At 40.3% G+C, this 25,041-nt stretch overlaps 1 protein-coding gene across 1 annotated transcript; it reads left to right on the forward strand.

Annotated features, from left to right (window-relative positions):
* The first annotated feature begins 2,824 nt into the window (after positions 1 to 2,824).
* On the forward strand, positions 2,825 to 23,517 carry ace (angiotensin I converting enzyme). Its single transcript, XM_014473524.2, has 25 exons — positions 2,825 to 3,070; positions 8,562 to 8,729; positions 8,853 to 8,940; positions 9,684 to 9,827; positions 9,921 to 10,112; positions 10,440 to 10,537; positions 10,626 to 10,795; positions 12,190 to 12,413; positions 12,532 to 12,676; positions 13,431 to 13,529; positions 14,921 to 15,043; positions 15,129 to 15,334; positions 15,413 to 15,549; positions 16,334 to 16,492; positions 16,815 to 16,902; positions 17,026 to 17,169; positions 18,210 to 18,401; positions 18,814 to 18,911; positions 19,059 to 19,231; positions 20,196 to 20,419; positions 20,491 to 20,635; positions 20,743 to 20,841; positions 21,015 to 21,137; positions 21,869 to 22,053; positions 22,736 to 23,517. Exons 1-25 carry the CDS (start codon positions 2,825 to 2,827, stop codon positions 22,936 to 22,938), a joined length of 3,873 nt encoding a protein of 1,290 aa, XP_014329010.1. The 3' UTR covers positions 22,939 to 23,517.
* Positions 23,518 to 25,041: the final 1,524 nt, after the last annotated feature.

Below are 25,041 nucleotides of genomic sequence, written 5' to 3' on the forward strand. Positions count from 1 at the left end.
ATTCCAAAACTGAATCAAGTTAATCTAGTTCCTCAAAATCCTACACACAAACAGATTCCATTATAATGTGCACAAATCTTTGCGTTCTGCTAATGTAAATAAAAACAAAACACCATTTTGGCAATTGCAGTGTTTTCATTAAGTGCAATATTGAAATTAAAATCACACATAAATAAGTTTGGTCACGCAATAAGTCATTACAATTCATGGCAGCGATGGATGTAAACACTTATATTCATAACTCAGCCATGGTGCTAGACGCTTATCATCTATCAGCCAATCAGAGGAGGCGCCGGCGCCTTATTCAGGCGTTGGATCTTTTTTTTCCAAGCCCCGCCTACTTGGGGAGCGGCTGCTTTGAGGAAATTGCAGTCGGCCATTTTACAGAAGGGCTACGGATTAAACACATTGAAATGAAACAACATTTTCTGAGAGTTCCGGTTGGAGCCAGCTGGACGGCCCGGCAGCTGATCACGTGACTCGTGTGACCCGAAAAAAAGAGTTTCCATTGCAGTTTTGTGAACTACATCTGTTCCCTGTTCCAGCCCCAGCATAAATACATACATAAAAATGTATGGTTGAAAAGTCACAAATTAATAAATTAACAATCGTGATTGGCTGCTTCCTTGTGCCCTATATTCTGTAAAACAACATTATAAACAAACCGCCTGGAGTTCTGTCCTAATCTGTGTTTTCGGTGAACCACCCCAAGATAATCACTAGTTTCCCCCAGGAAAACCTCCTGCAGTCATCAGTTAATATCAGCAGCCAGTGAAAACACGGCGCTGCCGTTAGAAACGATGAAATCATCATAAATACAAGCAGAAAGCAGCACTTAGACAGAACTGGCATCTGAACTTAAATGTCAGCTTCGTCCTGTAGACTTTTATAAGAAGCTACCGACATCCAAAATAAGAGTAATTGCTGGATTTGGAACTATGAGGCCCATAATTAGGACCGTAAACGTCACTGATGCGTCTCCTCTGTAACTCTACACACACACACACACACACACATCTACACACACACACACATCTACACACACACACACACACACACACACACACACACACACACACACACCCACACACACACACCCACGCACGCACACACACACACACACACACCCCGACTCGTTGCAGGCAGATTGATGCGACTTCCTGTCTGACTTTGTCAGAGACTGATGACTGCTGTTATCAAGGCCAAAACTCTTATTATCTTCCTGTTTTAATGCTTTATGTCTCTTAAATATATGTAAACTTTTCTCTCTGTGGGTTTAAGTGACAACAGCTTAGCATCAAAAGCAGCTCAGTGGATTTGGCTCGTTCAGTTTTCCTAATAACTATGTAAGACACAACATTTCTCACTCCAAGGAAAATAAAGTAGAAGATCTAAAGGGATAATAATAAAGTGTCCATGCTGCTCTGTGTTTAGTGAGCAACTTCGTCCACTTTAGGATATATTTACATTCTTTTTGCAGATTCCAAACGTTCCAAAACTGGAACATTCCTGACAGCAACACTTTTCCTCCAGATTTTCCCAGCTCTGATGCCCTCTGTGCTCCGTACCCACACTTTTTCCTGTCCTCTTAATATTTAATAAATATTCTATAATATGACTCAATGTGAACAGCCAGCTATTTTTTAATGACCTTGAAGTTAATGCCTGCTGGTCTACAGTGATTGTGTTGGCCACAGCTGATGACTTCTACATTTGAAGTGAATCTAGCTGCTTTCATAATAGACATTTAATAATTAAAATTGATCACTATATGATTAATGTATCCATGCACCAAGTTGGACCCCCTTTTAGTTTTGCACTTTTTTTCCTGCCACATTTTTTCCTTCCACTTCACTTTCCATTAACATCTGAGAATACAACACTCTGAACCGCCAGCTGCCTTTTGGTGGGATATTTATTTATTAATTTATTTTTAGTATTTTTCTCACTAATCTCTTGAATAATAACAGAAAAAATATATCTCATTATAACATGACTAACAGGAAGAAACGATTTGTTGTCTCTGTTAGTGATTCTGGGGTCTCTGTGACATCCAGTAAATTAGAATGAAAGGAAACAGAAAACATTTATTTGCACATAAAATATTTGTGATAACCTGCGGTTATGAATAAAAGACATTATAGTGTGTGACCCCCCCCCCCCCCCCCATCTCCCTTGCAGTTTCTTCCTATTCTCTTTCTCTCTTTCCCCCTCTCCTGTTTTTCTTTTCTTTTCTTTTTTTAGCCTCCCCCTCCCTCTGTTGTCTCCAGGCTGAATCGGGGGAACTTGGAGTAAAATATGCGGAGTCCCTCCCAGACTCTCCGCTGCGCTGCTTATTGAAGAGCCGTCACTCTGCTGGCATGAAAAGGCGCACAGATCCAGCGCAGGCGGCTTCGGTGCGCAATGATCTGCACGCCGTCCGCCGATCTTTCCAGACGACGAGGCGCGTTTTGCGCACACAACTTTTTGGCGCACCGGCCTCCGCCTGGCTGCCAGGGGACTATGCAAACTCAGTCGATGCGAGGCTGAATGGATCAGTAGCCGAAGGTGGAGCGGGTGGGGGTCCATCAGACTCACCTGGCGCTGTTCTCTGCGCCAGTCCCCGCTCTTCTGATTGGTGGCCGTCATTTGTTTGGTTCCAGGCTGTTTGAAGGGAGGGCTGGAGCCAACTGGGCTGGGTTAGAGTGGCACTTTAAAGAGAAGCTCTCACTGATTCCTGTCTGTATCTTCAGTCTGGGAGGAGCGGAGGAAGGTGTAGCTGCGCTTTGCTCCACTTAACTTTTCCATTTAAGTTTATTTTTTCCTTTCCTCCACTCTGTGTGTGATGGGAGCCATGGTTCCCGAGGCGCGCAGGCTGCTGAGAGCGGCGCTGCTGCTGCTGCCAGCCCTGCTGCTGCTGTGTGAAGCTCTGCCAGCCGCCTGGCTGCCAGGGGACTATGTCGACTCAGTCGATGATGCCCAGAGGTTCCTCGGTGACTACAACAGCACCGCAGAGGAGGTGTCCTTCTACAGCGTGTCCGCCAGCTGGAACTACAACACCAACCTGACGGAGCACAACTCCAAGCTGCAGGTAGGAGAGCAGGGAGAGCGAACAGTTTAGTTTTCTCAGGGGCAAAGTTTCTCTTCACGGAGGTGAGCTCTGCTCCACTTGCGTATTAGTATAATTCATCTCCCTCCAGCTGCATGTGCTCATTTTCCTGCAAACGCAGGCAGCCAGGGTTATTGGAAAAAAGATCAGATTGGAGAGAAATGCTGCTGCTGCTGCTTCCTTGCATGCATTATTAGGACTCTTCTTATGACTTTCTGTATTTGGCTGTGTGCAGTGGCGCAAAAGAAGAAAGAAAGTGGGTATGCACTATATAGGACCTGGAGGGGCGCCGTGCTAGAGGGGGCGCCAAAAAGATGGTGGAATAATTATTTCCTGTCGGCATTCTCTATATTTAACAGCTGTTTGAAAACCCCTGCTGCCTCATAGAAAGTACTTAGCTCTGCCCTGACTGTGTTTGGACCTTATTCACTACTGATGTACTTTATTGTTCTCATAGGGGAAATTTGTCTTGGACATCATCATGAGGCGTCACAATTAAACAACAGAAACACATGTTGAACGCAATAAAATCAAAATACATATGTTGCTGAAAAAAAAAGAAAAAAAAAAGGTGCATGTTGCTCATTCCCACATACATTCCAACATGATTCAATATTTGTACAGAATTATCTCTGGTGACAAAAGCACCTGCTGCACACAATGAAGTTTTTCCTCTCATGCACGATGTTCAATGTCCACCATCTTTTTTCTTTTCTTTTGTAGTTTATTTTTTTGGCACCACACAGCCTGATCTGTGTGCTGCACAGCTGTTGAAACACTTTAGAGGACAGTCAAATATCTAGACACAGTGTAAAAACTGGTACGCGGCTGTGTGTCAGTGTGTGTTGCTGGGGGGTAAAGTGCTAAATCCTGAGGAGTCCCGATGTTGTGGAAGTGTTCACTGCATTCACAGATTGAAGAATTGCTCACCAAAGTTTTTTTTGAGGTTGATTGTCTTTTTTTTTTTCCCTGGAAAGTTTAAATGCCATTTGCAGTCAGGAGAGGCGAAGCATCTTCAACTGACAAACTCTCTACTGTTGTCATTCTGCATGTCCGACGCTGCACTGCGCTTCCACTACATGGTTCTAAAAGTTGTGCACATTTGGACATTGAACGTACAGTCAGAAACTTTCAGAGCAAAGAAACTTTTGAATACATTTTCAGACAGAAAGAAAGGTTTACAAATCTTCCAGTCTCCTCATAGGTGTCCCCCAAAGCTTCATTCCTGGACAAATCTTCATTACGCACTTTATAATTGTTATGTCCAGATCTCTGCACCAATGTTGATGTGAAACTACACATCAAGGGGTAGTTTGATGTGTAGTCATCTGACTCAGTGATTGATGCATTCACCAAAAAAAGAATCAGCCTCTTTAATTCTGTCTTCTCTGAATTCAGTAAGGCTTTGGAATAATTGGAATAATTTTTCCATGGTGGAATCATAAAAACTGGTGTAATAAAGTTGCGTTACAGCCCAGCGTCTTTCTCACAGGGAAATATCCTAATAACTTGACTATCCTGAGGCCAAGTTCAACCTCTGTCCGACATTTTCATGGCAGTCTGAATGACTGATCTGTCACACACAAAATAATCCAATCTGTGTTTTCAAATGATCGGCAGTCAGAACGGTCATGTTGCATTACAATCAAACTTTTATGTCTCTGGCGTGAGACATGCATCAAAATTCGGCACCAGAAGAAGACAAGCGCTGTAAATCTGGATGTAAACAATGGCTGTAAATGAAACTGGTGAATGTAATCATCTCATCACATCACAGTCCCTCCACTCTGGGGTCCGACTTCACATCCAGACAGATTCTCTACAGTCGCTGCAGTCAATGCTCTGCAAAAGGCCACCGCTGTTAACTGTGCTTACATTTTTCTTAGGTTTCTTCATCTAATCGATCTAGTGACTGTTGGCTAACATTGCCGAACGACTTTAAAAATCCATCCACCGACGGAAGAATTCATTATTACTTACGTATGTTAGGTTCTTATTCCATTTACACAGAAGTCTGATTGCAGACCTCTGTGTTTAATCAATAGTGAGAATGACCACACACACAAAAAAAAGGATTTCAGCAAAAAGTTGTAATTGACCTGCTGTGTGAGTGGAGCCCACATGAATTTCTACATGTTGTTCTGAACTCCATATTCTTAGAAAAATTAATGTTACAGTGGTTGCCATGCCAACAGATTACTCAGAACTATTGACAATAGTTGACGTGTTGCCTACTTCTACATTCACAGGGTGTTCGTTAACAAAAATATTTTTTTGTAATAATTTAATAAGTTAGGTCACTTCAGTTCTGAGTATGCTCGTGAATGATGTAAACATAATAATGAATATGTCTGAATGTCAGAGGAAATTGAAAATGAAATGTTTGAAGGCTGAATATTAACTTTGCCTGTAATAATCCTGGCAATGCTTCACCTTTATACTGTTGATTATGCCACAATAAATGAGTTGTGGAGTGGTTAATTAATAAGCAACTATAAACAGGACCTTAGCGATCGAAATAAATCTGCCACAGCCTGCAGTTATCTTTATTGTATTTTATTTTATACAAAGGTAACAACCAATATGGATGGTTGCTGGCTTTCTGGAAAAAAAAAAAAAGATTTAAGGGGGGCAATGGGCGGGTAGAGATGGTCAGAGAGGAAGAGCACAAAGGTCAGAGTTAATACATCAACTCAGAGCCACTTTTTCCTTTGACTGCAGTCTGTTGTTTCAGTGATGCTGTGGACAGAAACAGATAAGGGTCTTCAACAAAAACAGTGGAAAGAATCTACTGTTCTGTGTGTTATGGTTTGTGTGCCAGTTTTTTTTTACTTCAGTTTCCATGTCAGTGTTCAGCAAATGGTAACAATTGAGTAACAATACGTTGTTTGTCCATATGCTGTCAATTTGCTAAATGTACAACATGTGTTGTTTTAGGGCACAACTCTCTTTAAAATGTCAGATGCAGAAGAAAAGATCGGTTTCCAGCAGCCTCGAAAAAAACCTATTCTTTAAACACCGCCATCACGGAGCGAGAATGTCCGTGACCTTTCAGAACGCCGTAAAGAAAAGCCTTAAAGATTCACCGGAGCTGTAGGAGAGAGAGTGTAGCGCAGAGACAAAAGCTTTTTCTGAAAATATAATCTCCTCTCCTTTTTGTCAGTCACATTATTGATCCCAGAGGAAAGATGTGGCGCTATGACTGTCAGTATACAGGGATAGGCTCATGAATTGTTGTCGAGGTTGCTCTAATGGAGGATTTTGGGGAAGAAAAAAAAAAAAAAAATCAATGGAAGTGATGTCCGAAGCTCAAGTAAAGACTGTACCAGTAGATACAAACTGCAGGGCAATTTCCAACACGTCCAAACTGTTCCATAAGCTCACTCTTTGTTCTCTCTGACCTTCACAACTATGAGTTCCTTGCACATTTATCTCAACAAATGATAATCATTAAAACGTTGATTTTAGTAATTCAACTCAAAATGTTAAAGTCTCACATAGATTCATTACACAGAGTGATATAAACGAACTGTTTATGAAAGGCCACTCAGAGTTTTATACTAAAATCTGACAACACTCCGTAGGTTCTCTGTAGCGTTTAGCTCAAGCCAGTTTGCTGACCAGTAACTGCACAGCGGTGCGTGGTCATTACAGCAGGTTCTAAGTCCTGCTGGAAAATGGGATCAGAATCTTTCAGAACATCCCGAAAACTCTTGAAAGGCTGCAGTTACCACTGCTCCAGTCTGAACAACCAGTTTACTCAGCAATGACAGTTTGTGGCTTTCCCTGCTTGTTGAGGGTGTCAGAGTTCCTCATGATTCTGTAGTGTAGACCATAACATGGCAGCATAGAAACATCCTAGAGCTAGGCTTTTTCTAACTCCAGTGTATTTAAATGCATCTGTCTGTAAAATGACATCATCTTTGTCTTTATTTCAAATCTTTAGGAACATTGAGTAACAACATTTTGTCTGACATGCTTGTTAGGCCTTTAAAGTCCAATGCACTTGGGAGCTCGCTGAGATACACGAATCAGTAATTTGTTCCAAGTTTAACCACAGTGTGGAACTCAGTTATACATTTATAACAGCCTCAAATGGGATGATAACATGCTAGAGTCTACCGAAAAAGAATAAACTGATTCTTTTGAAGTGGGTGCAGTTCAAACGATCCAAATGTACCCAAACTTTTCCTGTGATGTCATACTTTTTTTCCTGTTTGCATCATCCTTAGGTGTAGCGTTGTCATTGCTTATACACTGTCAAAACTGGGTGTTTAGACAAAGGGGGGTGTTGAAGGCGTGGAAGTACATAAAGAATAAAATGAGAGGACAGGAACAAATGACAGAAATATTTCTTTCAATTAAAGTTCTGGGTGAAGAGGTGGTAATGTTGCAGAAAGATAAGATGCACATTACTGATCCCAGAATTGGAAAATTAACAGATTGGGAACTTAAAATGAGAACTTTAAGTCCTTCTCTAACTATAAATGAAGAGTTTTAATCAGTCCTGAAGCGTGAATACAGTCAGTTTTCTAGCACAGAAGGTTTTTAGGATTTTTTTTGTTTTAGGGGTGCATACATTAACTTACCATGCTATGTTGTCATTTTCAGCGCCGTACAGCTGGATGGTCCAGTCAGGTCTTCAGTTCTTCTCTGCTATACGTACCATTCATTTGGTATTCTGCCTTCTGTCAACCACTTGCTGCCAGAATGTAATTACTTGTATAATGATGAACTGTTACCCAAGTTCAATGTTGTTGTGCCACAAAGTAGATGAAGTGACACATTTTTGATACGACGGTCCCTGCCTACTTTTGAGGGGGCACTCTGTTCAAAGCAAACACAACCAGGCAACAATACAGGGTACAAAACAGACAGGCCCTTGAGGTATTTGAAAGACTGTGTCTGGTTTGGGAACCTTCACGTTTCGTCTACGCTTATTGCTGATGATGTAGTACTATTGGCTTTTCCAGACCACAACCTTCATCATGTTCTAGGGTGTTTTTGCAGCCAAATTTGAAGAAGCCAAGATGAAAGTCAGTTCCTCCTGATCTGAGGCAATAGGTTTCAATGACACTGTTAGTAATCAGTGTTAGCTTGATGCAGAGGAGTGGATGTGTCTTTTATACAAGTAATTGTCACGTTATTGGAATCCCTACCGAGATCGATTCCAGGCACATCCCACTGGAAGGATAACCTGGGGTAGATTGAGAACACGTTTGATGGGGGACTGTATATTGCTTCTCACATGGAAACAGGTTTGAATCTCCCAGAATGAGCTTAGATTGTCAGGGGGTTTCCCTCCTAGAAGTCACCCCCTGTGAACTGATCTTGGAGTTAGCGGACGGTGACGGCTGTATGGATGTTGTTCAGGCTTTAATGTTTTCTAAATGGGAGGACAGAAGGGGGTTCACATTTTGCTCTAAGGCATTCACAGAAATTAACACTCACTTCTAACGCTTCTTGTCTTAAGGTAGCTGCAAGTCTAGAAGAACAAGCCTTTGTAGAGGCCTGGGGGGGGAAGGCCAAGCAGGTCTTCTCTCTGGATACCCTGAACAGTCTTTCTACAGCCGACAAGAAACTGATTGAAAAGATCAAGTCACTGGGAGCTGCCAACCTTCCACAGGCTGAACGAGAGGAGGTCTAGTACTTTTCATGTATCAAAAGTATAAATACGATGCAAAAATGCAAAGATTTACGTCACATGTAGCCTGCTTGATTCACAGAACCTGCTCATTTATCTTATCTTTTATCTTGTTTTTAGTATAACACCATCCTGAGCACCATGGACAGTATTTATTCAACAGCTAAGGTGTACCCAGAGCCAGACATAAGCTGGAGCCTGGAACCTGGTATGTAAAAATAGTCTTTAGTTTTTAAGGGGCAAGATCCATGAATTGTTTAAATGTTAACAGTTTGTAGCAGGAAAGAACTCTGCACAGGGGGAAATGTTGCACTCAAAACAGTTGTAAGTGCTTGAGATTTTATCGGTTTTTGGAAGCAACAGGATGGGTATAATTTCTGAAGAATTCTAAGAGGAAGTCTTGAGGCTGTATCGAGAGTGCTATGTGAAACACTAACGAATCTTCACGGCGTGGAAGGTACAGGCATTCATTGAGAACAATGGTCTTTTGTGTTTGTCAGCTACAACTGCTTGATGCATTTGCGAGAAAATGCTCTCCAGCACGTACAGGGAGAGTGGAAAAAGCAATCACCTTAGAGAATTGCTCATAAACTGAAATGAGCTCATTACATCCATAATGTTGAGCAGTTTATCTTTTATAGAAGCTATCCACAGTGCAGATGAGGTAGCGCCAACCACACATGAACTCCGACCCTTTTTTTCTCCACCATTTGATCTTGTGTTTAGAAGAGATGCTTGAATGTCTATGAAAAACCTGACACTGTTAAAACCAACTTAATCTCCCAGATAAAGAGCATGTGATCCTCTTGGGGAGCAGGAAATTATGCAAGCAACAATGCATCAAGATGATTACAGGGAATTTAGCATCTTTTCCCTTTGAGTTGCGTGATTGATTGATGTTGCCTTTCCTGTGTCTGTCTAACTAAAGGGAAATTGTCGTTTGTCTTGAAGAACTCACAGAAATTCTGGCCAACTCCAGGAGTTATAAGAAGTTACTGTTTGCTTGGGAAGGCTGGCACAATGCATCAGGTGTGCCTCTTAAGGAGCATTATCCCAGGTTTGTGGAGCTCAGCAACAACGCCTCAAAGCTCGATGGTAAGAACTCTAATTTGGCTCAAAATAAAAAGGTCAAAGATGTAGGTACAAATGTTACACAGCAAAACTTGTGAAAACTTAATTTATTCAAAGGCTTTAATGACACTGGGGCTGATTGGCGCTCTTGGTATGAGACCGAAACCTTTCAGCAGGATTTAGAGAATCTCTACAAGACAATTGAACCGCTCTACCTGAACCTGCATGCCTTTGTGCGACGCAAACTCTACAACTTCTATGGACCCAAATATATCAACCTAAAGGGACCCATCCCTGCACACCTATTGGGTAAGATGCACACAGTTACCACAATGAAAGCACACGTTCACCATTTGGATTTTTCTTTCATACAAAAAGTTGAAGAGGTCAGCTTTGCTTAGTTCCACTATAAACTTTGGTGATTGCAGAAACTACATTCTTACCAGTCAAATGATCCATTTTGTCCCAGATAAACATCTCCCTTAATATCAGACAGCTGTAGCCCAGTAACATGATATAGACCTTTTATGGTCAGTGAGCACTCTACTAATACGCACTGAAGAGAATGCCTTAATGTAGGATCTTGCACAGTGATTCTGAATGGCTTTTTAAGTATATTTCCATCCTGCCACACAGGAAATATGTGGGCCCAGGCGTGGAATAACATTTATGATATGATGATCCCATTTCCTGACAAACCCAACCTGGATGTGACCAACGAGATGGTCAAACAGGTATGTGTGAAAGATGGACTTTATGCTATTGCTATGGCCTCCAAAAATAAATGATCAACTAACTGTTCAATGGCATTGGTCTTTTCAGGGCTACAATGCCACACACATGTTCCGTGTGGCCGAGGAGTTCTTCACCTCTCTGGGTCTGAAGGAGATGCCTCCAGAGTTCTGGGACGGGTCGATGCTTGTTAAGCCTGAAGATCGGGAGGTTGTGTGCCATGCGTCTGCCTGGGACTTTTATAACCGCAGAGACTTCAGGTAAAATAACTAACCTGTGCATCTGCTTTAGAAAACACAAACTATAGACTTATTGCATATTGTCGTTTATATCCAGAACGCTGGAGGGCAAAAAAGCGATTCTTTTACTTGCCATCCATAGCCACACAGCCACGGTAGAACAAATCCATTACCAAAATGAGACCTGGAAATGTAGGCATTAATTTTGTGCAGTGTGCCACATCAAAAGCATAATAGCATAAAAAACTGTTGAACAACTCAAAACCACTTGTATTCTTTTTTTTTTATCTGTGTGTCGGCTATGCTACACGCAGACCCGTTGCCATAGCAACTGGCTGACAACATCTCCACTAGTGGATTGAGGTTCAACACCAAAAAATACGCAGCCATTTCCCACACAAGGAGCAGAACATTCAATAGGTCAAAAATATGTTTTCATGCTTGATGTTTATTAATAATAAGTGTTTTTCTGAACACTTATTGCTTGATTATCTAAATTTAACATCTGCTCTACTAATGATCTGGCAGAGTCGGTGTGGGTAGGATGCCTTTTTTGTTAACTGAACCAAACACACTGAAGTCCGCAGCACACCTACATGTTAAGGTTGTCAAAGTCAAGCTAGCATGACTTGCCTACCTTCCTCTGCCTTTCTTTTTTTAATGAAAAATTTTTAAGTTAAAAATTTAGAAAATTTATACATTGGAAACATTTATACAAACATACATTTTGTATGTTCCTTTTTTATTTATTTATTTATTTTTTTACATATTTCTGTTTTGTTGTAAAGCGTTTTGGCTGCCCCAGCGGTTCTTGAAATGTGCTGTAGGAATGAAGTTCATTGGTTGGCTGATTTTTCCTGACCTGTGAAACGTAATATCCTTGGACCTTGTTATCCAGTCGTCACAGTTTGACAACTAGATAACAAGTTTCCTTTATTTATCACACATGAATTTAAGATTTAGTTGACAACTTGACAGCTAGAACCAATGGTAGTCGTCAGCTAACAGTTTTTTGGCCTCCAGTTGGGAGCTGGGGGGCGGGATCTTGTGCATGTGATGTCACGTTGCAGCGTGTCTATAGTTGTTAGCAGCAACGGTGGCAATGGAGGTAGGAACCAGTGGATTGCAGGTTGAAGCCCCATCTGTCTGTCTCTGTATTTGTATCCTTGGGCAAGACACTTCACAGCCTTGCCTGCTAGTGGCGATCAGAGAGCCTGGTGGCACCAGTGGATGGCAGCCTCTCTTCGGTCAGACTGTGACTACAATTTGGTAGCTTGTAGTAGTTTAATGACTGACTGAATGCAATGTAAAGCCCTCTGGAATGCTTTTGAACTAGACAAGTGCTATACATGTACAGACTAAATACCATTTACAAGTCAATCTGTACATTACTGTTTGCGTTTCATCCTGTTCAGGATTAAGCAGTGCACCACAGTAACCATGGAACAGCTCTTCACTGTGCACCATGAGATGGGCCACATCCAGTATTACCTGCAGTACAAGGATCAGCCTATAGGCTACCGCCGTGGAGCCAACCCTGGTTTCCATGAAGCTATCGGTGACGTTATGTCCCTGTCAGTTTCAACACCCAAGCACCTTCATGAGATCAACCTTCTGGAGTCTGTGACCACCGACGCAGGTAACAATCATTGAATAACCTCCAGTTAAAGAGATGTAAACTTACAGTGCTGTCTTTAAAAAATAGAAATGGTGACTTAAATAAATTGAAGACGAATCTTGGATATTTGAATTTCTAGAAACTGATCTGAACTTCCTGTTGAAGACCGCTCTGGAGAAGATAGCCTTCCTTCCCTTTGGCTACCTCATTGACCTCTGGAGATGGGGCGTGTTTAGTGGAAGCATTCCTCCGGAGAAGTACAACTCGGAATGGTGGTACCTCAGGTGGGACTCTTAATCAAAATCTAGTTAGCCATGTTTGATAAATGCAACATGAAGGGAAGAATAAAAACAAACATTTGGAAAAACTACAGTGAACCCTCGCTATAACGCGGTTCACCTTTCACGGCCTCGCTGCTTCGGAGTTTTTTTTTGTTTGTCACAGTGCATTGCGTTCTGCGTCCTGATTGGTTAAACAATCTCCGCGCTTCTTCTTTACCCGTGTGCCAATAACGTTACGGTATTTAAATATACGTAATACAGCTTGGCAAATTTTGGCAAATATTTTTACCCAGAAGAAAGAAGAGCAACAACAACTACCGATAACTATGTTCTTCTCCCGAAAAAACACACCTGCACCGCAGGCTTCAGGAGAAACTACTAGAGAGCGGAGTCAGGCTGCAGCGTCACAGTCAGAGGAACAGTGAAATACACGAGTCACAATTTGTCCTATTGTCCAATGATTAAAATTAATCATTTCAATCATTGTATTGATTATTAAAATGATTATTTTACTGTAGTGATTTGTAAGAAAGCATTCTATTTGTTTAAAAAAATGCTTAGGCCTGAAAACAGGCTTTGTTCTTTGGTTTTAATGTAGAGTATTTAATTATGCTGTATAATAATTGTAAAAAATAAAGGTAACTACTTCACGGATTTCGCCTATCGAGTTCTGTTCGGAACGCAACCCTCGCGAAAAACGAGGGTTCACTGTATTTCTCATTTTGAGTCAGTGTCTCATTAACTCTTCCTTTCACAGAACAAAGTACCAAGGAATTTGCCCACCTACCAGCCGAACAGAGGAGCACTTTGATCCCGGAGCAAAGTATCACATTCCCGGAAACACGCCATACATCAGGTAGACCTCTTGCATTTACAGCATTTACTACACACAACCAGTGTCACAGAGGTAAAGAAAACCTCAAATTGATCATCTGTGCAGTACTCAGAGAATAGTGTTATATGTTCTATATTCAATCTTAGTGAAGATCAAGCTTTTAAAAAAATTTTTTTAGAGTCTCTAGTAGTGCAGAGCGGGTAGAGATTCAGCCCATTGACCAACAGCTGCATTTACAGTGAAAGGTGGTTCAACAAAGTAGTCACTGGTTTGAATACAAATTCAGACAAACATCCACTTTGGTTCTGTTTTATAAGCTAGTCGCTTTGGTCTGTCACATACAAATCTATATAAATATGGTGAAATTTGTGGCTGTGATAATGTGAAGAGACATTGAAGCTGTGTGAATTAGTGATGAGACTCACGGCTCTTTGAAGGGAACCAAGTTAGTTCCCTTCAAAGAGCCGTTCAAATGATCCATTTTTGAAAATGTATATTTTTTCTAAGATCAAGCCATGTTATCTGTAACAGTTTTGTTTTAAATGCTTTTGTGGTGAAGTTTACGAAAACCGTTGAATCATACGTATTAAATAAATTACCCCAGCATGTTCCTACAGAAAATATTATGTATATATTTTTATAAAATTTCAGCATATAAATGTCAAGTACACATGTAGTTTTAGTATGTCTGTGTGAATTAATAACATTTTAGTGCTATTTTTAATATTGACACAAAATAAAAGGAAAATGTAACAAAACTGAGGTGGAAAAGTTGATTTAAATGTCTTTGGCAGAAACAAAAATCCTCTTCTGCACTATTAAATATAACAATTAAGGCAATGCACCAACATTGCTATCGACATTAAAGTGAAACAAGAAGAAGGGAGCGCACCGTACCGTCCAACAGTGAGCAATGAGAATTAACTCTGTGTTCGCATGTCCACCCCTTCTTCTATATTTATTCCTCGATTAAATCTATATTTTAAAGTTTTTAAATTAAATACTATTATAAGAGCTTCTGCAGTGCGAGCTGAAGTTTGTAAACAAGCAAAGTTGTAAAAGAGTTCTTTCCTTCAAGGGTAAAGAGGCGGTCAAAAGAATCGTTCGTGGGCGTCACATCACTAGTGTGAAGACTTTCACACAGTTCTCTACATGAGGAGAAACTGGTTCCGGTTCTGCTCAGTACGCAAGAATGAGTGGAAACGATGCCATTGTCTGCCGTTCTGTTTTGTTGCCTTGAACCAACAACAAAGGAAAGACCTGTTGCAGAAGCCAAGGCCATTGAAGAGTTCACATTCTGGCTTGTTTTAGGAAACGGGTGATATACGGGCGCTTTAGAAACATAGGGAACCTACAAGGTGAATCCTTCTAATGAATGTGGTATTCATAAAGTAATCTTCTGTCTCTTGCAGGTACTTCGTCAGCTTCATCCTCCAGTTCCAGTTTCATGAAAAACTCTGTGAGGCAGCCAAGCACACCGGGCCTCTGCATACCTGCGACATCTACCGCTCTGCAGAGGCCGGCGAGATTCTACGGTAAGAATGACGTCTTTATCGCACAGCATCAGTAATGCACAGTTTTGAGAAAGTAAACATGCAGTACATGTTCTCCCTTCAACAGAAACGTTCTTGAAGCAGGTTCCTCTAAGCCCTGGCCAGAAGTCCTCCAAGAGGCCATAGGCACAAATAAGATGAACGCCGCTTCTCTGATGAAATACTTCGACCCCATAATCAAGTGGCTGGAACAACAAAATGTGAATGAGACCCTGGGATGGCCTGAATTCAACTGGGTCCCGCCCATCCCTGAAGGCTACCCTGAAGATATCGGTAATGCTGAAGTGTGAGAACATTAAAAGCCCTCAGAGTATTTACGCTCTCAACTGACTCTGATTCCTCTCTAAACAGACAAGAATACAGACGAGCTTCATGCAAAGCAATTTCTGGATGAATACAACAGCACAGTTGAAATAGTGTGGAATGCCTACACTGAGGCCAACTGGAAGTACAACACGAACATCACTGGAGCTAATAACCAGGAAGTGGTGAGGGCAACAGAACGTCACCTCAGCTGCTGTACCGCGACTGTCATCTTTAGTGCATGTGATCTTCTGTGAAGACCGATTACTGGGTTACAAAAAAAAATGTTTTTTTGGAAGTCGTCTGTTTTTTCCAACCGTGTTGGTACTATTTTGTACCACTGAATCCAAAAATAACATCCATTTTTCTCAGTCAGGTCAGGTTTTTATTCTAATTTGATTTAGATTAATCTGATTTTCTGACATCATCAGTTCATTTCTGTTAATATTTCCCATCCAAAAAAGGTTTTAGGAGAAAAAAAATTGTTTTCTAACAGAGTGTATTAATTAAATATTACAAACTTGGATTTCTGTAAATTGAATAATAAACACTGATAAGGGTAAGTACATGTGAACATTATGTCTCTGTCTCTTTCCTGTCCTGGTGGAATCTCTCCTCCTGCTCATCACTCATTGATCAGATTCTCAGGAAACTGATCCAGATGTGAGAACAAGTCCTGCATTTTGATACTCATGTTGCTCCGTAGTTTAGAAAGTTGACCTGATCGAGCAAAACCAATGGGATTTTTGGATTCAGCTCATCAACATGACACTAAAACAGTTGAAAAACCCCAGACAATGTTTTGCCTGGTGACCAGTGTAATCAGCTGTGTCAAATTATTGACTTGCCTAAAAATGACTTTATGCACACATCTGCTTGACACATCTAACATTCATGTTTTGGGGCATCCTCTGGCAGTAATCCATGTTATTCTTCAGTCTTAATGACCAAGTGTTTGTTGTTCTCCAGCTTAAGAAAGACCTGGAAATGGCGGCTCACACCCTGGAGTACGGCCTGAAGGCTCGCCAGTATGACACCTCCGACTTCCAGGACCCGTCTGTCAAACGCATCATCAAAAAACTCAGTGACCTTGAGAAGGCAGCACTGCCAACTGCAGAACTGGAAGAGGTGGGAACGGAATGAGTTCATCTTGCTACTGTATAACATAATGCTGGAAACGTACTTAGCGATTTTAAGACGTATCTGAAGACAGGACAGAGTTACAGATTTGTTTCAATTCAGCCACCCAAGGCTGCCAGGTCAAACTCAGAGCTCGTTTTACTGCTGGTTCAAATAAAACATGATATTCATACTCGTACCTGCCTTCTGACAAGATCAGCTTTCATTTATTTAAAATGTATTTATTTATTTATTTTTTAGCTATTTTCATTTGTGAATTTCTGTATGATTGGGAAAATTTGACGTTTTATCTTTTTTTTTTCTTTTACAGTTAAATAATATTATGTCTAACATGGAGACAAAATATAGTGTGGCAGAAGTTTGTAGGGAAAATGGCAAATGTCATCCACTGGATCCAGGTAAAGTTAAGAATTTTTCAACTTCATTAGAAACATTTAGAGATGAAATTCATGCTAAGTATAGTTCAGAACTAATTAACTAATTTTTATGGGTAGTAATAAAATTAAACTTTCTGTTTTCAGATCTCCAGAGAATCATGGCAGAGTCCAGGGATTATGATGAACTATTGTTTGCCTGGAAAGGATGGAGAGACGCTGCTGGCAAAGTAATTCGTGATGATTATAAGAGATATGTTGAACTGGCCAATAAGGCTGCCACACTCAATGGTATGTCATCTGGATCTAATTTCGCCCTACATGTACAATTCCCTTGTTCCTTGTCCAGCAGGAAATGTTTTCCAGCTTGCCTTTAAGGCAGGAAATGTAATTTAAATGAATGCTGACAAATATAAACAATGGGTGAATGCAGAATGTTAGACTGGTGTCTTAAATTGTGTTCCTTAACAATATGGAACACACTGCAAACATTTGGACTTTTTACTGCATAAAAAAGTTTTGATTGGCATTGTTAAAACTAGATAATTAAACTGCATGTTAAATGTTTCCAAGGTTTTACTGGTTTTTAAACGTCGTCAATCTGGGTAAAACCAAAGTAAATTGTATCCTTTGTCAGTTATGGAGGTTTACCACAGAAACCGGCGTTTATTTTCTTTATTTTGATGAAAAATTCTAAGTAATTAATACATGGGCTTTATTGCTCCGACTGGGAAACAGAGAAGACAGTGCTAACTTCTTAGCAGAACCAGAGTCACAGGAATCATCCTGTGTTGTTTATGCCAATATGTGCCAAGCTAACACAAGCTACGTTAGCAATTAGCACAAATTGGCAACGTGTGGAAATGCTGGTTCAGAGAAAATTGTTGAAAGCTAGGGCTAATTACCAACTAATCTGTCCTAAACTGTAAATACATTTGGCATGTGATCATAAAGTGTATTTAGGATTCACTATTAATGACAGTAAGCAGAACAAGAATAGCTGTCAATTCATATTTTGTGTGTGTGTGCTACAGTAAACTATATTTACAGGAGGAAAGTGATATTTTCTGATAAGAGAACATTTATAACAGAATTATTCAGCATCTTTTGCAGCTTAACGTTATTCAGCTGTTGAAAACCCCAGAACTGGGGTCCAACAATAACTATTTTTGCTTAAGCAGTTCAAATAAATCTCAGCTGAAAGCGAGTGCGGTCAGGATAAAGTGGGTTAAACCATAACCCCGTCGACTTGATGAGGAATGTAGAGCAAAACTGTGAGGCAAAAGTGCCACTTTAAATACACCTGTGTTAACCTCTGGTGCCGTTTACAGGGCATTCTGATAATGGGGCTTTCTGGCGGTCCCTGTATGAAACCCCTACCTTTGAAGAGGACCTGGAGGCTCTGTGGAAGGAACTGGAGCCGCTCTATCTCAACGTTCACGCCTACGTTCGAAGGGCTCTTTACAAAAAGTATGGCTCCGATAGCATCAACTTAAAGGGGCCCATCCCTGCTCACTTGTTGGGTAAGTGTAGAGCTCTTTGGTTGAAAACCATATGCACAACAGTAGCTTGGATATTGCACCAGCTACACGTTTTCATTGTAGGATAGTGTGGAGAACAACGTCAAGCAAGGGCAGGAAAAATCCCTCTCTGGCAGAATTCTTGGAATTCTAACACTACAGCCACAACTCTCCTTTTTATATGGGAGGAAGCTCCATTCATATGCTGTCTTTGGCTGCAGATGCCTTTGGATTTCAGCTAGATTACATTTTCTTTTAGAGGCATAAAGCGTGAGAATGTGTGTGACAGTTCCACACGGACTCAGTCACAATCACAAATCCCACATGGTTAAACAATGACACAGCAGTGTGACCTGCTCCCTGACCTCTTAGTGTTTGACATAAAAAGTGCTGCTATTCTGCTTCGACATTTCAGGCAACATGTGGGCACAGACATGGTCTGGAATCATGGATTTAGTCATGCCCTATCCAGATGCCACACAAGTCGATGCCACACCAGCTATGGTGTCACAGGTAAATAAATGCATGAAATATACAGAACATAATAATTGTAAGCTCATAAAACAAAGACCGTCTGGTGGTTCCTCCGTATGTTAAAGCGTCTATTGAATTCCCAGAGAAAATGTCACAGTCAATGCAGGCAATGCTGTTCTTGTTCAGGGCTGGAATGCAACCAGGATGTTTCAGGAGTCGGACAGGTTTTTCACCTCCCTGGGTCTACTGCCAATGCCACAAGAGTTCTGGGACAAATCCATGCTGGAGAAGCCGACTGACGGACGCCAGGTGGTGTGCCATGCCTCTGCGTGGGATTTCTTTAACCGAAAGGACTTCAGGTTGAACTCTTGCTGTTGTTAGATTTTTCTTTTTCTCTAAAGACCTTACAGCAGTGATTCCCAGCCAGGGGTACTCACAGGGTTGCTAGATCTGACAGAGTTTCCAGCCCAAAAACAATGTAAAAAAACCCCAAAACTCTCAAAAACAGTCCAGTTAGTAGCTGCTAAGTGGACACATCTTTGTTTGTAGTCTGCTCATTTTGAACAAACAAAATGTTGCAGTTGCTGTGTTTCCATTATACATTAAAATCACATGTGAATAAGCATGTTCATGCGATAAGTCATTAAAACTTATGGCACCGACGGACGTTAACACTTACATGAGATATACTCACAATTCAGCCATGGTGCCAATCATCTATCAGCCAATCAGAGGAGACGTCGGCGTCTTAATCAGGTGTTGGAGCGACAAGCACCGCCTACTTGGGAGCAGCTACGTATGCAGCGTTTTGGGCGAAATTGTAGTCGGCCATTTTACAGAAGAGTTCTGGATTCAATACGTTGTAATGATGCACAACTTTTTATGAACTGTGTGATGCTGTGAGAGCAATTTTTGCAATTTTATGGTTAATGGAAACGCAGCTACTGGCACGTTTTGTCAGAGACATAATGAGGAAATTTTTTAGTCTTAGGTATGAAGAACAATTCATACTTAGATAACGTTACTAAGGAGGTCAGATTAGGATAAGTGACGACATGCATGCAAATAAATTTAGGAAGTGCAAGTTGGAAAAACATCTGATATTCATCTTACTGGCAACCCTCTTTCCCTTTATCTGACTTACTTCTTTCTTCTGTGAGGTTCAGGAGAGAGAGAGTATACAAGTGAGTGTTTCTGTATTGTGGCTTCGGAGCTTCCTGTGGCTCTTTTGCTCCTTTAGAGCTTTAAGAAATAATCTTAAGGCTTATTGTCTCCTAACAAAAAAAGGCTGAACTGTAATTGTGTGTCTGCTTGTGTTTCCAGGATAAAACAATGCACCGTTGTGACTATGGACGACCTGATCACTGTGCACCATGAGATGGGCCATGTGCAGTACTTCCTGCAGTACAAAGACCAGCCCGTTTCGTTCCGCACCGGCGCCAACCCAGGCTTCCACGAAGCCATCGGAGACGTTCTCGCGCTGTCCGTCTCCACGCCCAAACATCTGCAGAGCATCGGGCTCCTGGACAAAGTGGAGAGTAACCACGGTGAGCCACAATAAGAGCAATGCATTTGTTTTGCTTTGTTTCCAAGTAATAAATGTCTCACTCTTGTGCAGAGAGTGACATCAACTTTTTGATGAGCATGGCGCTGGACAAAATTGCCTTCCTGCCTTTTGGCTACCTGATGGACCAGTGGAGATGGAAGGTCTTCGACGGACGCATCCCATCGTCGGATTATAATAAAGAGTGGTGGAACCTCAGGTGAAGAACTTTAGCTATAAAACGTGCTTTTTATTGTAATTGCTCATCATAAAGTGGTTGATTATGCAATAACAATCAAATCTGTAAATGATTTTTGTTTATTGCAGACTGAAGTACCAGGGCCTCTGCCCCCCTGTAACCCGCACCGAGGATGACTTTGACCCAGGCGCAAAGTTCCACGTCCCTGCCAGCGTGCCATACGTCCGGTAGTGTTGCATTTGCAAAGCAAATGAGACGTGTTGGAGCTCAGAACAGCTAGCTTGATAACTGCTTTGACACGCTCCAGCTATAAATAGATAAGAAAATAGGACTTGCACATTGTAAGCATGACTTGGAGGTTAAGCATAATCCTTAAAGTGCATATTTTCATATTTTCCAGTTACTTCATCAGCTTCGTCATCCAGTTTCAGTTCCACAAAGCTCTGTGTGACGCAGCTAAGCATGATGGGCCTCTGCACACGTGTGATATCTACCGATCTAAAGAAGCTGGGAAGCTGCTGGGGTTAGTGTGCTCTGAATCCTACAGATTATTTTATGTCAAACTCAAGGCCTGTGGACCTAATCTGGCCCACCATAGATTTTATGGTGGGCCATAAAAATCTATTATGTGTTTTCCAGACAGTATGTAGCTGAAAAACATATAGTATTTTTTAAAAAAGCCAGTTGTGTTCTTAAATATTGTCACCTTCCTAAAATAAGTGATTTTTTTTGCCAAAATTATCTTTTGGCAAATTTTTTTTTTCTCGGCAATTAAATTAGGAATGTGATCATATTATTTCATCAATCCAATCAAAGCAGTACTTGTCCATACACAGCCAAATCACATGAATGTGAAACGATGTTCAATGTTTCATTTTAAGAAGTACTCATTCAATGGAGAGAGCTAATTGGCTGGAGGGGTTTAGCAATACATTCTAACAAGACCGGCCCTTTAAGGACATTCGTGATCTTCATGTGGCTCAAACTGAAAATGACTTTGATGCCCTTGCTATAGGACCATCTTATGTTGACAGCTGGAGAGAAGATGTAGTGATGTGAAGAAGTAATTCATGTTTCAGAGTGATCTAATTACTGTATTAAATAACAAAACTAGAGTGAATTCAAACGCAGTATGGGAAAAGACCATCCTAACTTGCCTGGCCTTGTGTGAAAAAGTACAAACCACTACATTTTCAACAACAAACCCTTCGTCTTCCTCCTCCTGGTCTCTGCTCTGACTGTCACCGCTTGCAGGGATGTGATGCGGCTCGGTTACAGTAAGCCGTGGCCGGAAGCCATGGCCATGATCACGGGTCAGTCCAAGATGAGTGTCCAGCCTCTCATGCAGTACTTCCAACCTCTCATCACATGGCTGGAGGAGGAGAACAAGAAGAACAACGAGGTCCGCGGGTGGCCCGACTACAACTGGAGGCCTTCAGGTACGATCGATGCATTCAGGCATTCATTCACACACTTTTTAAACAACCGCAGTGTTCAGTGAGCGTTCCCCTGACTGAATAATGCCATCTTGTATGCTGATGAGATCATGCTGTAAAAATGCAATGACATTGAATTGATTTTGTTGCATCATAAAAGAACTCAGTGTATCTAGTTGGGATTTTGTGTGTTGGACCAACACAAAGTAGCGCAGAACTACTAACAAAGGACAAAGGTCAACCCACTGCTGCCAACTTAGCAACTTTTTAGCTATATCTAGCAACATTTTGTCCGGAAAACTGCCATCAGTGCACCCCCACCCCTAATTGCATTGACTGAGCAAATTGAAGTTCTGTTGTGTTTGCATGTTTGATCAATATTGTGAAGTTATTGTTGTATTTAATTATGCTGTACTGGTGCACAGTTATCAAATAAATTTGAAATTCAGTATTTTTATGTCCGTTTTCTGTGAAACATTTCAAGTCAGTTTTGTTCTGTTCATCTAAACCTCAGATATCTGTATCAGAAGTGAAAAAATTGGATTGGTGCATCCTTAATTCTTACTGGGAGAAGGTCAAAACAAACAGAATGCTAAATTGATGCCAAACGTCTCCACGTAGTCGAGAGTCTGCTGCTCGGTAATCTATATAAAATGTTATATTTCCATTCATTCTTGCCTTTCAGATCCTGACGTTGCAACGAATGATGAGAAAGTTGAGTTCCTGGGACTGAAAGTGGACAAGGCCGCTGCCAAAGCTGGCCAGTGGTTACTGCTGTCAATCAGCCTGGCTTTCCTGGTGGTCATCATCCAACTCGCCTACAAGTACAGGAAGTCCAAGAAGCGTAATAAGTCCTTATCTATGATGGAGCTCAAGCAAAAGGACTAGAAGTACTGCAAGTACAAGTACTGATTATATCGTAGCGACCACAAAACCAACCTCAATGTGAACAGCTGCAGAACGGCAGAGCACATTTTTTCCTGCATAGTTCACTATAATAATTTTTTCCCCACACTGAAAGATGACTGAATGTCAGGAATCTCAAACTGCTTTCTCAGTTTATATACATCGAAACTAATGTTAAATGTTTTTATACCATCTAAGAAGTATATCTTTAACAAAAAGAAATAAATCTGGTGTTTCACTGATGGTTTTGAATGAAAGTATTTATTTTAGGGATGTTTTACGGTAATAAGACATAGAAGTTATTTAGCTTTGATCTTAAACACTCCTTTTACTTCAAAGTAGTTCTGTCAGAGTCTAAGTAAGTTGAATATTAACAATTGGATTCATGATAAATATGTTTTAATATTTCTAATGTGTACTTTGCTAGAAGGGGACAAGTTTTGTCTTATGTTGTTCAAAATGTGACATTTTGTCCTTTAATGTTATGAAGGCACTCAAAATAATTTTATGTAACAAATAATATATTCCAATAAATATAGAAATGCATACATATATATATATATATATATATATATATATATATATATATATATATATATATATATATATATATATATATATATATATATATATATATATATATATATATATATATATATAGTGTGCACATTTAAAAGCTGTGAGTTGACAAAGGGGAAAAACAGTTAATTGAATATGTAGATTATATTTTAACTGCGTTTCTCTGGAAAAAAAATTACACATTTTTAAGTGTGTTTGAACTTTTGTAAAATATACTGTAGCTATAGGTAATTTTCTTAAGTCGTTTATTTTAAAAGGTGGAACCTGCCTCGAATAAAGAATGAAGAAATCTGACCACGGAGCTTGTTTTATTTCACACTGTAAAAAAAAAAAAAAAATCTGGTTGATCATTTGTATATTTACTCTATTCCCTTGTATTCGATTTATTACTGTCTGGCAATGCAAAAGCACATCAGTTGTAATGTAATTTATTTGTAATATTTACTCGTAGGTTTAAAAGAGGAAATGTTTTTGAAATGTATGTCTTTCATTGTGTAAACATGTTTTAATATCTGATTTCATTTCTGTAATAAAGACATTGAATTCCGCCTTGGTTGAGTAAATCAGAAAGAACATTTTAGTGTTTTGTTGAAAACGAATCAATTCAGCTGGATCTCCACATGACAAAACACAGTAAAATAACAGCAAAGACTTTCTACATTGGCTTCTCTCTGCTTAACAAAAGTATCTCGAGTGTTACAGTAGTGGCACTACAAAGGATACACACCCATGTTAACAGGCCAAGTGTAAAACAACACCATGAAAAATCATTTTAAATCTTTCCAACTGATTACTTTAGCACAAGCTGGTAAAACCAACAATGTTTTGCACACCTTTTTAAATAACTGAACCTTCTACTCATCTGTTACAGTAAGATAATACATGAAATAATAAACTTCAGCTCTTCTAGTGGGATGTTTACTTATTTTTGCCGTTTTGGACAATTTCAGGATGCAAAGAATCAAAATGATATCAGGGATCAGAAAGGAAAAGGGCACTCAAAATTTTATTCTAACAAAATATCCAGATCTTTCTAAAACGTACCTTGTGGGGAAAATATGTCATGACTTTCTGAAACCAAAAGTTGAACTTTTGACCAAAAGTCCAAGAGGCGAGTTTATCTCAAAAACAAGCGCATCACCGAAAGAACACCAGTGAGGAACTGTTCAGGTAGCGTCATGTTCTCAGCTTCTCTTCAGGTGAAACGAGAGTTTTTAATCAAAGTGGAGGAAATTATAAACAAACTGAAATACCAACTAGGTTGGATCCCAAACTTTCAGTTGTCTACTTGAAAAATGAAAATGGAATTGATTCTTCAGCAATACTGGCGGTCGAGGTGGATGTAAAATAAATTAAAAAAATAATAAATCTGGCTTCACCGGAGGAAGTTTTAGATCTAAATCTGGCAGAAAATGTGTGGGAGTCACTGCGGAAAACTGAGGCTCCCCACCACTGAGATATTTGTAGAACTTCTTCAGAATATTAACAAGTCGAGCTGTGGTATAC

This window comes from Xiphophorus maculatus, chromosome 10 (genome assembly GCF_002775205.1).
Source record: "Xiphophorus maculatus strain JP 163 A chromosome 10, X_maculatus-5.0-male, whole genome shotgun sequence".
In the NCBI taxonomy this organism is placed as follows: Eukaryota; Metazoa; Chordata; class Actinopteri; order Cyprinodontiformes; family Poeciliidae; genus Xiphophorus; species Xiphophorus maculatus.